Genomic DNA, 15,364 nt, shown 5'->3' with positions numbered 1-15,364 from the left:
GGTATTTCTCTAAAAAGTAGATTCCAGGATTCATTTCTTTATCTGCAGGAAATTACATACATATTTTTTTGCTTTTTGTCTTACCAAAACAGAGGAGGAAGGCAACAAATGCTCTCTCTTCCTACTCTTTCTTTTCTTTCGCGACCTCCTGACCTCTCTCACATCCAGCTCATCGGCCCCGCTGCTCTCCTCCGGGTTAAAGTTCATGTCGATGACGCTGGTCCGTCGTGACGACGAAGGCCGTCTGATCTCCTGGGGTACCTTCCTCTTAAACAGAGCCAGTAGCTTGTGAGGCTTCGCATTCCCCTCTGAGTCAGAAAATAGGCCGTCTCTGCTTCCACGCCGCGCACCGTGCATCTCCGGCGTGTCCTGGAGGCCGTTGTTGGAGCCCATCTTTCGGTGGATCTCCTGCAGGACGGCGCCCCACGAACTGTCGAACTCCACCTTGTCGTTATCAGAGCTCATGCCCTCGTACGCAGAGACCACTCCTGACTCCCTCTCCAGGGCGCTGTAGACCAGACTCTTCCTCTTGGTGAGCAGGCTGGGTCGTGACAGCTGGGCGCTCTGCAGCGCAATCCAGTTCCCGTCTGGGCTCTTCAGCACTGAGGACGACACACACACACACACACACACACACACACACACACACACACACACACACACACACACACACACACACACACACACACACACACAGTATATATACTATAATACAATATTGTTGCTCGGCTGACAAACAACTAAGAAGGACAGACGGAAAGAAGAACTGAGGAGGCAGGCTTCAGTCATGATGCGATCAAATGCTTCAAGCCTGTATTTAAAGCCTTGTCTTGTTATAATCGTTAGTAATGTAGTTATTTGAATAAGAATGCTTTTGTGATGTCTATTGTATGTCTTGTCTAAAAAAAATGTATGCATCATCTGTTGAAAGTAAACTCTTTGTTTGTTTGTCTACAAAAGAAAATAAAGTATGAATCATTAAAAAAAAGCCTGTATTTAAAGCCAAAAACACCTTACTTGAATTGTCTAAACGATCCACACTCTTCCATGTAGACATGGCAGACCCTGCACCTTCTTTCTTTAAACCCTGCAGATCCCGCAGTTGGGACACATCAGGGTTGGGTTCTGGTGGGTCGTTGTCCAGTATGGAGAAGGCAGAGTGTGACCTCTGGGGGAAGCAAATAACAAATCACAATTTACAACTGAAAATGAAATGTAGCTGTTGTTATCATGCTCATCACTTTCACTACCCTGTTGTGGTTCTATGACCATTGCTATCCCAGTTTCACGTTGTAGATTCAAATGTACAATATGTGCATTATACTGTACAGTATGTGGTCATATACTGAATGCTACCGAAATAATAATGCATGATGTTATTTTTAAGCATAGCCACTAGAGGTCAGCATATATCCACCTCATGTGTGAGAGGGGAAATCAAGATTACATGTGTAGTGAAGCATAGGCCTTGGCAGAAAAAAAACATAAACAAACACACACACACACACACACACACACACACACACACACACACACACACACACACACACACACACACACACACACACACACACACACACACACACACACACACACACACACACACACACACACACACACACACACACACACAAATCCTATCCTTATCCTAGATTTTTCAATATCATTTTGGTTATTTTTATTGTTATTTTATTTTTATTTTATTAAATAAATAAATACATCCAAGACACATTCAGGTCCACTTATTGGACTTGGTGATTACGGTGATTGTGCTTGATGTGATTCTTACCCAGAGGCCAGCCTGCGGGTTGAGAGCTCCGTAGGACTGGCTGTAGGGCAGGGTAGTTTGGGTGTCATAAGAGCTAGGAGGCTGGTGGTGGTCTGGGGGCCAATCCTCATCATACTGTTGCCTCATTTCATTCAAGCTTTTCCTCCTCCTGATGATCTGTCATAGACAGATAAAGGATTCTCACTGCATATCAAAGCACATGCAATCATTTGATTGAAATACGTTGATTCATTTCAGCACTTACTTTTTTCACGATAGTTTTGGCCAGTTCCTCAATGAGTTGTCCTTTGTGCTCCCGTAGATAGTGGGCCTCATTTTGCTTCGCCTGACCAGTAAACAACAACAACAACAACAATCAAACACACATGGGCAAATATATCATAGTCACACATGCTAAAAAGCCGATTACTCTTCGAAACATGCTATCCCACAGGGTAGGAATTTCACTGGCTGCCATGGCCCCTCAGTTTGGTCTCCTGCCCCCTTCTGTTTACCTGACAGGAAGTTTCCCTGGGAGGGCATAACGCAAAGGGAAAGGAAAGGTACTGTAGCTTTGTTAGGACCTTTGTAAGTCCGACGGGGGAAATTCCGTTTCAGATTCACCCATCTGATGGTTGCTTAGATGGTTTTGATGAGCACTTGGGGGGAGCATTTAGGGATTATAAGTGTCTTGCTCAGGGACACTTTGGCACAAAGACTAGGAAGGCAGGCCATAAAATGTCATATGTCCCTCATTTTGGGGGCCAAACATTAGAAACATTGATTCAGAGGTAACAGAGAGCACATGGCTAGGCCTAATTCATACTTTCTTGCTAGACGGTGTTGTGTTGAAAATTGCATAAAGTAAGCCTAAAAGCATCTCACCGTATTTTCATTGTCAATCTCAGCCTTGGAGATGGCCTCATCGATGGCTTCTTTTGCCACACGCAGGGCCACTGTCAGCGTCTCTTCCATGCTGTGTTCTGGGAGGGGGGAGATAAAGAACATTTAACATTTAACATTTTACATTTTAACCCGACCCTTAATGGAACCATTTGTAAGGGTCCATTTAGAACCCCCTCAAGGAACCCATGAGAGTCCCTGGACCCCACTTTGAAAACCACTGATCTAGAGCTATAGTATTCATCCTTCCTTCACCATCTATCCATCCATCCATCAATCCATCCATCCTCTCAACTGTCTCTCATGCCATCTGTCCACAAATACATCCATTAATTCATCCTTTCATCCATCTATCCATCATCATCTATTTGGTGGCACACATTGTGTCAATTTATCGGTGGTTCTGATTATATTTAATCACTCAGGAAGTAATAAATCAGAGACATGATTTTCGGAGCTGCAATTAAGTAAAGTGAGCTAGGGGAAATCGGCCATTCAATGAACTCATTCAATACTAATCGTGCTCGGTGTCCACTAACTCATTCATACAGCTACAGCTCTCTCTCTCACTAGGGAAAGAGAGAGAGAGAGAGAGAGAGATAGCGAGAGAGAGAGAGAGAAAGAGAAAGAGAAGAGGTAAGATCAGATCAGTAGAGGTTAATTCATGGCTGTCGTCAATCATCCTGTTAGTGCAATGGACCGAGGGGCAAGAGGGAATGCGTGGGAAAAGTGGGGGTGAGAGAGTGGGGAATGTCTGTGTCCCTTTAATGGCCAAAAGGAGTTCTGTGTCAGGCATGCCCAAAATTTGGAGTCAGGAGTTCCTGACATGGAACTCCATATGGGCATTAAGGGGACACAGACATTCAAATATGGAGTCCAGGCCAGTGTATCACGTCAGTACTATGACGTCATATTGATTACATCAGGTATATATGGGGATCTGCCTATCTATCGATATCTTTGGGAGATCCGCTGACTTCCGCCGACTCCGGAAGTGCAACTTACCACAGCTGGGGCTGGATATATGAACAAACGAAAACAGTTTCTACCATTGGGCTCGACTCATGAGCTTGCGCACAAGCTTGTGCACAGGGTTGCGCACAGAGGTGACACTATTGTGCATGCATCCATAGAAGTGAATGGGCGGGGATTTCCGGTTACCATTCTAATTCTTTTAGAACTCTATGTATCCGACCAACTGGACACCGGGCACCACACTCCCTTGCTTCCTCGGCGAGTTTGAAATCAGTCGGTCGGACAGTTCTCAAGATAGGTTAACCACAGGCACACGCACAGATTTCGCACGTTTCTATATAGGATGATAGTTGTTATTCAGATATATGTTATTTACTCGTTCACAGATGCTATGAACCTAGATGTATATTGTTTGCTTGCTACTGTACGTTAGTCAGATGCTAGGTTTGGTATCAATCTGCTATCCTAGTGACCTTGCAGCACTTATTGTACTTGATTTCTTGGCACTCTATTTTCACCCTGGTGTCAGCTGACTAGGGTTCATGTTGCTTAATCTGACCTTGCACAAGTAGCTCTGGATCTGAAGAGCATCTGCTAAATGCCTAAATTGTAAACTGCACACAGCAGTAGTGATATGTGTGTACAGCGATGCTATGGAGAACAAATCACAGCTGATTGATTCATTGGAAACAGCTCCCGGAGTGAGAGTGCAACAGCAAAGCGATAAGGCCAGCAGCATTCCCTACCACAGGAGACTTTCTTATTAGGTGAGAGTTAAGCACTTACTGGTATTAGCTATATAGTACTGTATGTGTGTCATTTCCTTAAGTGCACTGGAATGTACCAACTTAGTTTAAGCTAACCTGGGGCAGAGCTACTGTACAATAGGCTAGACTGTTAGACAAATGAATCTGGAAATAACAAGATTTAACAAAATCACTGTTGTTGTGTTATTCCTTAGTGGTAATTGTTTTCATTTAGAGGACATCCTCAGTTCTTATAGTTTACCACTGTACATTGTGTTCTCAATTGCCTTTCATAAATAATTGAAGATTATCCCTATAGTGTAGGAGATACAGTGCTCATAGAGTTAGCCGACATCACATGCATCATTTACAGTATATCCCTGCTGTTATTGGCACTGTAGAGAGCTGTGCGCTTTCCATGAACATCAGTGCTCACCTTCACTTTGTCTGTAGAAAGTTGAGTCGCTCCCACAGATGCTGCTCTCATTGCAGAGACTATCCTCATAGGTACTGCCTTCTGCATAAATAACAATAGAGACACACATGAACGCAGCACAGTGTGCATAATATTGTAGATATTTAACTGAACTGAACACACAGTAAAATCTAAAAGTGTTAAAGAGGCATTCTAAAACGGCTAGTCCCATTCCTTGATTCTTCTAATGGTTTCTGGTTTACGTGATAAAACACAATATAATCTACTCCTTAGATCATCTTATATCATTCACAGGTGTGTTATTTGTTTATACAGTGATCCAGCATATCTGTAGATGAAGGGGATTCCTTGTTTTCCTTACAAGCCCCGGCCGTGCAGGGCTTCTAAGCACCACCCATGTGGGACGGCAAGTGACTGAGGGACTTCGGGCGGGGCTTGTACGGAAAACAAGCGCTCCCCATTCCTCGCAAACCATCTGTGCTGGAAGGCTAAGTAGCTAGGCAGTTTACAACAATTGGACGGGGCCAAACGTCCGAACTGCGCTTTTTTCTAGTATTAATTGATGGCCCCAGTTTGACATGCGGACCCCCATTTCTAATATGATTTCTATCTCTGCAGGACTCCAATCTAAACTGTAAAATCTTCTGTGTTAATTTAACGCATTTGTGCACTCTCAGAGTTACAGACCTATAAGGGTCCATTTATTGTATCTGTAAGTATCAATTACTTTGCTTGGGACGCCCTAGAACCCCTCAAGGATCCCTGGGAGTCCCTGGACCCCACGTTGAGAACCACTGCAATATACAGTAGATGGCTATGGTAACTATGTGGTCTCAGCTGTTTTCATGTCATGTACAGTACATGTTTGCTCAACAATATAGCCATTTGTGGTTATGCAAGAGCATTAGAGCAGTCTCGTGTACAGTATTACCAGGGAACCTGATCCATGCACAGCAGACCAGAGTTAAGAAGTGGGCAGGGGATAGAAAACAGGGTCATTGTCTCCGCCAGGAGACTATGTTTTCACTTTCCGTCCCCCCCCCCTCGGCCAAGCTAACATTGGTCAAGCCTCACGTGACACGAGACAATACGTTGAAAGAGTGTGCTCTGATTGGCTAGTGAGACGCATGACGTATAGCGGCCTATAAATAGATGTGTCACTTTGAAAGAGTCTGTGTCTCTTTCAAAGTGAGGTAAGACAGGAATAATCACGAAATGGCTGAGAAATGGCGGAGCAATACATTATGTAGACACACTGGTGTCATCACAATACGTAATATAAATAGCTTAGACAGGATTAATCAATATTTGCTGGCGGAGACTTGTGCTCCGAGGAGCATATTTTCTAGTTTCCTATAATTTCCTACCATCATCCTATCATGGACTGTTCAGAGTTATTTTACCAAGCCTTTTTGTGAGTCAGTACATCCACTTAGGACTTGTGATGCATTCTTGTGATACATTCTAAGATATATTTTGCTTGTTAAGGACACCAGGTAGACAGTGGTAAGAAATTGGGAAACATCATCCGCTGCGTAATTGCAGATACTGATGTTGTAAAAAAAGAAAAGTCAAATAATGACCAACTAAACCTTGTTGTTTAACAAGGCAGATCAGTGTGGTATAGTATGTGTGTAGTATGTGTACTGTACGGTATATGTTTGATTATCCTTTTGAGATGAACTGTTTGGACCAACCAACAGAGCGACAGAGTGGCTTATACTAGTTGCCTGGTCGCAACTAATAACAGTTTTAGGTGTGTTACTGTAGAGACTTACCAGTGAGCTCAGACAGTGCACCGTGCTCTGCTAGATGCTTCTTATAAAGGGTCTTCAACACCTTGGCACTGCCAAATCTCTTGAAGCGATGCTTCACGTTAGTGTAGAACCACTCCAAGGACTGGGTGTTCAACAGCCTTCAACACAAAGACCAGTACAACAAGAATAAGACAGATGGTAGCAGCTGCTTTGAATTCAAATGACAGCTAAAGGCGTTAAGTGTCTTGCTCAGGGATAGTTCAACACATGCATTGAGTGAGCTGGGGATTGAACCAGCAGCCTCTTGTTACCAAGACAGCCTCTTTAGACCAGCACCCCCCCCCCCCCTTTCCCCACCCGCACACACATACACACACACACACACACACACACACACACACACACACACACACACACACACACACACTGTTCACACTGACACAAAGATGCGTGCATGCACAGCACACACAGCTTTTACACAGCTTTTAATTGATTCGGTGTAGTTCAAAGGATCTGATAAGAGAAAGATGTTCATTGATCCAAAGATCAGGAGAGATTAGAGGATCTATTTCCCACAACTGCTTACCACTAACATGATAACAAACGAAGGCCTATCGAGGCAAACACTTACCGCACGTCCATACTGGTTGAGTGGCAGAGCCTTGTTGCTTTTCACAGTCTGTTTTCCCGATTTATTGTAATGCCAATGCCTGTATTCATCAGGTGAATTGACGACAGTGTACAGTACGTAAGGTGAAATGAACCTGATTAAGCAATAAGCATACAATATATCTTCCTATTCTGCCAAAGCTACAGTCCAGCTGTGAAATATATCATTACTATTATTATTATCTCCACCAGGCCGAAGGCAAAGGGGGAGAAGTCTTTTCCCCATGTATGTATGTCTGTCTGTCTGTCTGTCTGTCGGTCGGTCTGTCTGTCTGTCCACGGCTAATCTCACAAACCACTGGAATGGTCAACATCATATTTCTTGGGCGCGCTCCCAGTAGACCAATGCAATAAACACACACTTTTTGTTTTATATATACATATATATGGTACTAGAGTTTCGGGGGGCTACGCCCCCCTCAACCCCAGCCGCGCACGGGGCCCAGCCGTGTGTATATTGGGGGACCCAAATCGCCGGAGTGAAACTGTGGAAAAATTTTTTTGAAAAAGGAAAAAATTTGAAGAAATAATATTTGTTATGTTTCAGGGGGTCCACAGGGGGTCCGCGGACCCCCTGATGGTCCACTGACCCCCTGTGGAGTGTTGGGACGCGCGGGGACACCCCTGGAACATTGCGGACCATTTCGGTGTTTTTTTTTTTTTCATGAAGGTGGTTGCTTGTTTCTGGCGCAGGCTGTGCAAACCTGGCAACCCAGCGCATGCTGCCGCACGTTTAAGTGGCGTAGCGTCATGAGGGTCAGTGGGGCCGTGGCTCGGTCAGTGAAGACCCTGTAGTGCGGATGATATGTGGCATAGAGGGGCAGATTGTAAATCCACAGAGGAAACATCCGTGGGCTACCATTGGTTCAGCGATGTGTGCGGTCGCCCTGCGGCCCCTCCTCCTCCACCAATGTGCAGTATTGAGAGCCCTGACGTCACAACAATTGGAGCGATGGGCACTGCACTGTGGTTGGTTAGGGTACACCTAGGGCCCAGGTAGAAGCCAGTTAAAGCCTGCATGGGCAAACCCAGTTAGGACCCGCCTTGGTCCCACATAAACATGGCTAGTTGGGGCCCACCTAAGGGCCAGGTAGAAGCTACTTATAGCCTGCATGGGCATCGCAGTTGGGACTGAAGTGGATGCCGCTGACATTGCTGACATGGGGTCCATATGGTTTAGCCCACCTTGAAACCATATGGGAACTACGCTGGCATGCTGGCTGTAATGCAAACGCTGCATCATACCTGCAGTGTGTAGTTTGATGTTGTGTGTGTAGCAGATATACCTGCAGTGTGTAGATCAATGTCCATAGGAAAGTCAATGCCCAGCAGTGTTTTTTTTCCCCAGCAGAGTTTCTAGTGTCTCTGTGTCTCTCTGGAAGAGGTTGCACATGAACTCTGCAGCCGCACTGAGGCGCTCCAACACAAACACTCTGACATTAAGCTGCTTCACACAACAAACATCAGCACCACGCTGCTGTTTGTCCAAAAGACACAATATCTGCTGTCCCACCAACGTCATGTGTTCATTTATCGACAGCCGTGCAGACTCCTTGTGACACATTTTACGTCGTTTATCCAGCTGTCACTGACTCTCCACATCGGGCTGTTATTTTGCTGCGATCAAGTCAACGATGTGAGAGATTAGCTATCACAGACGGACGGACAGGGGGTGAAACATAGTGTTGCGCCATGCCTTTCGGCCTGGCGGAGACAATGAAAAACCGAAAGTAAAGGAAATGGCCATTTCTGCAACAGAAGTAGTCAATAAACTATGCTATGAAAACATGGGCCACATTGGCAAAGAATGTAAGAAAGAGGCAATCATGTAGAAAATAGCCGATCTCCAAGCTTACAAAGCCTCTGAACGTGAGGCGTTTCGAGCTTGTAGATCGGCTATTTTCACAATATTTCACAATATTTCCCAGATCAAGTACGTGTATTTGGGGGGGGGGGGGGGGGGGGGGGGGGGCGGCGTGAAAGGGTTGATAAACACTGCTCTAATCGGAGCGAAATTATCTGAAATGACTACATGACCATAATGCAGCCTAACATCTGTTGCACGGGGCGGTCCTGCCATTACGTTAGTTACTGTAGTTGCTGTGGAGCGACATAGTTCTCCAGAAGACACACACAAACATACACCATCTACAATGGACGAACTGAGCAGCAATATAGACATTCACCACACGAACGTGCATTGTTGACAAAGTGATTGCACAGCCGCTGCAGGCATGACAACCAGGTTAGCGTTAGCGACATGGCAGCTATCACAGCGCCCGGTCCGTCGTGCTGCAACTGCCTGTGATGGCTACAGCAGTAACAGCAAGCTGTCTGCGATGCCATTGTCTGGAGACTGCTCTTAGCGTGACACGACCAATGAGAGTGAGCGCTGTAGTTGTTGCTAAGATACGGTGGCGTCTCTGCCCCATAGCTTGTAGATCTCTCACACATGATTGGCGTAGGCTGCGTTGCCAGGTCTGACTTTGTGTCTAAGCAATGGTCGGCTGATTTTGGCGCGCCTTTGGGCTCGTTTGCATTGTGCGCACGGCAGCGCTTGTTTAGCGTACGTCAGCGCGACGTGGCAACGGACGTGGCAACGTGAAAGGTGATTGGCTGGTGAAAAGAAACACCCGACGTTACACCAGAAATGGTGCCTGGAGAAAATGGTGACCAAAAAAAAAGTTTTGAAAAAAAGGAAAAAAACCCCGCAGCGGCTGCGTGCTGTTGTGGTGATGAGGTCGTGCGCACGGTAAACGGTACGAAGCTGCCTCCCCTTCCGTTTTGTCCGACATTTGGTGAGTAGAATTAATTATGTTGCGCGGTGGAAAAGGTGTATTGAGCAGTGAGATGTCCCCTACGCGAGGCGTAAATTCAGCGCGGCCGGCGTGGCGAGTCAGTTGGCGACATGTGGTCTGGCGGTGCGTTGTTTAGTCGATAACAGAGCTGTGGGGTGTGGACACCGAGGGTGCGGAAGTTGGTCGCCATTTATATAGTTAGATAACTGTATATCATTTCTATAACTAGATTATAATAGAAGTCAATAGAGGTCAGTTTGCCTATGGGGATGGCTGACATCATAGATGGTGACACTTCCTGGCGGAGAGGTGTGCTCCACTTTCTATTTACTATTAGTATTATTGCATTATCATCATTATCATCATTAGCCTTCATCTGGACTCAAGTTATGCATTCTAGCCGATGTTAAAATGTCCTTTACTGAGCAGGCTGACTCACATAAACACCAGACGCTGCGTGTCCACCACCCCCCACCACTTACACCCCCCCCCCTCCTCTCATTAGCCCCCTCATTAGGTGCTTAGCAACACATGCTGACAGGAGACTCGGTAAACCTCAAGAACTGATACTGCCGACAACTCGATGAGTGTAGTGTGTGCATGTGTGTGTGTGTGTGTGTGTGTGTGTGTGTGTGTGTGTGTGTGTGTGTGTGTGTGTGTGTGTGTGTGTGTGTGTGTGTGTGTGTGTGTGTGTGTGTGTGTGTGTGTGTGTGTGTGTGTGTGTGTGTGTGTGTGTGTGTGTGTGTGTGTGTGTGTGTGTGTGTGCATGACATGTGCTCCATTTGACCTGTTTTTCACAGATGTGTGCTGCTTCTGTGTGCTCGATGCACAAACATCGAGCACACATATGTCCCGATATATCCTCCAAATGAAGTTGCATAAGCGACCATAACTACAGCATAAGTAATAGAGGATATGCGCATGCTTAAAGTGAATGGCACATCGAGTGGCAAATCGAGTGGCAAAGAAACATGCAAAATGAGTTTAACATTGTTTAATGTTGTTTAATGCAATCAGATATGACTTTTCTGTTTGGATGCATGGGCTGTCAAGGCCAGAAAGTATTTTTTTGACACTCAGTAGGCATTGATGATGATGTCACACGCATATCCTCTATAGACCATGGTGCACATTGCATGGTTGTTTACAAGAACATATAGGGCAACAATCCAATGAATAAAATATGTGCTTAATGAGTGGTTAGATCCAACAGCCAGGTGTCTCTGGGGGTTGCATATGACCTATAACCTATAACTACAACTATACTGTGCACAGCTGACTGATATTAAATTATTTTAACGGTGTGGCTCTATAGGTGTGTGTGTGTGTGTGTGTGTGTGTGTGTGTGTGTGTGTGTGTGTGTGTGTGTGTGTGTGTGTGTGTGTGTGTGTGTGTGTGTGTGTGTGCGTGTGTGCGTCTGTCTGGAGCTAATCTCGCAAACCACTGTACCGATCACTGCCAAATGTCTTGTTCACACAATTAATCCACAGAAGTACATCCAGTATTTATTTAATATAATAATATATTTTTTTTATTTAACTTTCCTTGTATAATGGGGCTCTGAGCAGGCTGAAACCATGCCCACATTTTTCTTTTTGATTATTTTAAAACATTTTAAAATAAATACACAAACTAAATTAATAAATACATTTGGCAGCAAACTCGTAAAACATCATAAATAAATGATATTCCGTGTTAAAAAAAGTAGTACGGAAAAGTAAAAAATGTATCAAGTCCTCTCAATAAACTTTCTCTAAACATTTATAAATATCTTGATTCCTGGTGTCTCTGACTGTTGACAGCAGGTGAAGGTGACACACGCTGACCTCTAGGTGTCAGCGTATCTGTCTGTGTCTCCAGACAGTTCCTTGTCTGCACTGCCTGAGTCGACAGCCAGCGAAGAAGTCCAACATGACATAAATACTACTTTTAAATAAAAGATGGCCAAATTAAAGGCTTTAAGTCACAGTCATTTCATAACACGGTGGCTCTCAATAGTGTTTGCACTTGCATTTTACAATGATCCGAAAGTCTGGGGCTGGCATTTTACAAACGCACGCACACATACACACACACACACACACACACACACACTCACACGTGCGCAAGCACACACGCACACACTCACACACACACACACACACACACACACACACACACACACACACACACACACACACACACACACACACACACACACACACACACACACACACACACACACACACACACACACACACACACACACACACACACACGCCAAAGTCCTAACATTACAGGAACACCTACTCCTACAAAACTGCAATCATGCCGACAGCCCACACCCTCCTCCACCACTAATCCTTTACACCTCCCACAAAAAACCTTCCTCGCCACTCGCCCTCTCCCTCGTCTCTTCCACCGGCTGCTGTGTTGTATAACACACCCAACTAACCATATAACCACTGTCACCCCAAACACCACCACCGCCCGCTCACATGCACTTTTCACCCAGCCCCACCTACAGTATGTAGCTGCATAAAGGGCTAAGCTTGATTTATATTTGGTGTCATTTTGGTGTCACGTTGTAGATTATATATCATATATTATATATATTATATCGTTGTAGATATTTTGGGTGCATGACACCGACACACAACTAAGTATAAATCAAAATCAGGGATAATGCAAACACCCCACACAGTCCAGATGGTGCACAATCCACTCGTGCAAACACACACAGTAACAAGATGGGGTCTAATAACAGCGTGGCTGTCATCAGTACCATGTGGCTCTTGGACTTCATGTGGCTAGTCTATGACATTAGTCACCTATGACCTATCTATGACATATGACTCCATATTTGGGCACGGTTTAAGCCTGATCCAACCACCATTGACTTCCAGTATAAAATCTATGTAAATATATATTTATTTTTTAGAACATTTTGGGGAGAAGTTACTTCCTTTGGTCTACTTAGCCCTGGACAGACAGACAGACAGACATAGACACAGATACATACTGTATAGACTCACAAACCCATTTCTAGATGGTCTCTCTCCTGCAAATCCTCTGCACCGTATCCATCACCAGCATCCAACCACTCAACCTTTAACTCCACCACCACTGCCACCATGGATAGACCCCCCTTTCCCAATGTGAGGCTAATGTCCTAACGCACGTGTGAACAACAAAGTTTTCTCATTCGTTCTATGTGCCCTTGGGTCCATTTGGGTCCATTTTTACACTCTCAGACTGATATCGGTTTGGTTGGCCATTATTAGCCTTTTTTTTAATCAGTATCTGCAATTATGCAGCCGATGATGTTTCCCAATTCTTAACCACTTTGTACCTGGTGTCCCTATTTTGGGCATGTTATTGCAGCCAAAAAATCTTGAAAGTTTAATCTTCAAAAATACCTTGTAGATAAGCTAAGATTTTGGAATAGGACTTAAGTGGTTAAATAAAGTAAAATGAAATTTTTTGTATTTCATTTAACGGAATATCGGCCAAAACATCGGTAATCGGTGGTCTAGGGTTCTCCAAAATCGGGATCGGCATCGGCCCCAAAAATCGGGCAACGGTCGGGCTCTACTCAGAGTTCCAGGATGAACAGTCAGGATTTCACACCCTGCCCCTAGCAGCTTACCGTCTCTTCTGGCAGGCAGAGCAGATCCAGGCTCCATCCTGCTTGCTGTAGATGCAGCAGGCCTTGCACACGTTGTAGCGGCAGCCGCGGCACTGGCGCCTGGGATTGAGCAGGAAGGTGAAGGGAGTACAGCAGCGGATGCAGCAGCGCTGGTTGAACAGGCTCTGACGGGACAGCAGGAGGCAGCGGCTAACCTCCTCATCTAGCTCCTGGCGCAGCTCACTGTGAGGGAGAGAGAGAGTGAGAGAGAGAGGGTGGGATGAGAGAGAGGGAGAGAGAGAGAGAGACAGGTGAGATATTTAGTGGGGTGAGATGTAGGGATGAGAGAGAGATATGGAAACAGAGTGTGAGATGGAGTGGAAAGAGAGGGAGGATAAGATGGGGGTGTAAAAAACGAGACTACTGCTGTGTGTGTGTGTGTGTGTGTGTGTGTGTGTGTGTGTGTGTGTGTGTGTGTGTGTGTGTGGGGGGGGGGGGGGGGGGTCGTGTGACTGTGCATATTGAAGATAGAGATTTCATAGTTTAGCTAAAGTGCCTTAAAGACCCACTGGAAGGCTACAGTACCAAAACAGTAGAATTACCATATTAGTATATTATTATAGTGTGCTTATGACACACACACGCACGCACCCACCCACCCACCCACCCACCCACACCCACACACACACACACACACACACACACACACACACACACACACTACTCTAATTGAAAACAACATGTGAGGCACAGAGGCAGTTATTTGTATTTCCCACGCTGCGTGCTGTGTGTGTGTGTGTGTGTGTGTGTGTGTGTGTGTGTGTGTGTGTGTGTGTGTGTGTGTGTGTGTGTGTGTGTGTGTGTGTGTGTGTGTGTGTGTGTGTGTGTGTGTGTGTGTGTGTGTGAAGGTTAAACTACAGAGACTACAGTGTTGAATAATACATCACTGGGTTTTCTTCAACTGAGCCGGAAGCCTCCCTGTGGCTACTGAGCATGCAGGTATCACTCACTGTTTTAATAGCTCATTTAAGGCACAGTCTTATCAAGACTGACCGATAGTGAAAATAGCGAAATAACAACATCGATTGACCAAAGTATAAAATGTCGCAGAAAACATTTTTCCTAGTGTGTAGTGTCGGGGTGAAATTCATTTTAACCTGTTGTCTGGGTGTCCCTGTTACCCCTGTTGTCATTATAGGGAAATATTTTCAAAAATAGTGAAAATAACAGATGGACTGCATTTACAGTACCTGTATATAGCACCTTTCTGTGAAGCACTTCAGCCATTCACACACTTTCGCACAACGACAGCAGAGGAAACCATGCAGGGCACCAACATGCTCAATGGGAGCAGTTAACCCATTCAATCCGTCATTTTAGATTTTAGCTATAACCGTTATTTTTATACTTTGGCTATTAAATAATAGCAGATCTACAAGCTCATAGCGCGGGATCTACTATTTTTGAAAAATGTTTGCTTCTGGGGGTCCCTGGAACAAAATATTTTGAGGTGGGGGGGTCCATGGCAAAATACATATAATTTTGGGTGGTCCTTGACATGAAAAAAGAACCACTGATATGATATCATAGCAACATATATATATATTTTTTTAAACTGTTAGGATTTAGAAGACATTTGCAGAATCCCCAGAAGCAAAGATTTGAGTTAACGATGGTCGCTTTAAAAATATATATATATTCAAAG

General features: G+C 44.9%; 1 protein-coding gene across 1 annotated transcript in view; it reads right to left on the bottom strand.

The window, feature by feature from the left end:
- The window catches only part of myripa (myosin VIIA and Rab interacting protein a), a 33,278-nt gene that overhangs the window by 7,450 nt on the left and 10,464 nt on the right, over positions 1-15,364 (bottom strand). The window contains exons 3-10 of the mRNA XM_084057629.1: positions 13,681-13,902; positions 6,607-6,743; positions 4,829-4,909; positions 2,654-2,751; positions 2,034-2,114; positions 1,790-1,945; positions 1,018-1,168; positions 85-602 (exon numbers count right to left, since the gene is read on the bottom strand). Coding sequence (XP_083913755.1) covers positions 85-602; positions 1,018-1,168; positions 1,790-1,945; positions 2,034-2,114; positions 2,654-2,751; positions 4,829-4,909; positions 6,607-6,743; positions 13,681-13,902 — 1,444 coding nt within the window. The remainder of the gene's footprint in view (positions 1-84; positions 603-1,017; positions 1,169-1,789; positions 1,946-2,033; positions 2,115-2,653; positions 2,752-4,828; positions 4,910-6,606; positions 6,744-13,680; positions 13,903-15,364) is intronic.

This window comes from Gymnoscopelus microlampas, assembly GCF_963454915.1.
Source record: "Gymnoscopelus microlampas genome assembly, chromosome: 5".
In the NCBI taxonomy this organism is placed as follows: Eukaryota; Metazoa; Chordata; class Actinopteri; order Myctophiformes; family Myctophidae; genus Gymnoscopelus; species Gymnoscopelus microlampas.
This window is presented reverse-complemented; position numbering and strand designations above follow the sequence as displayed.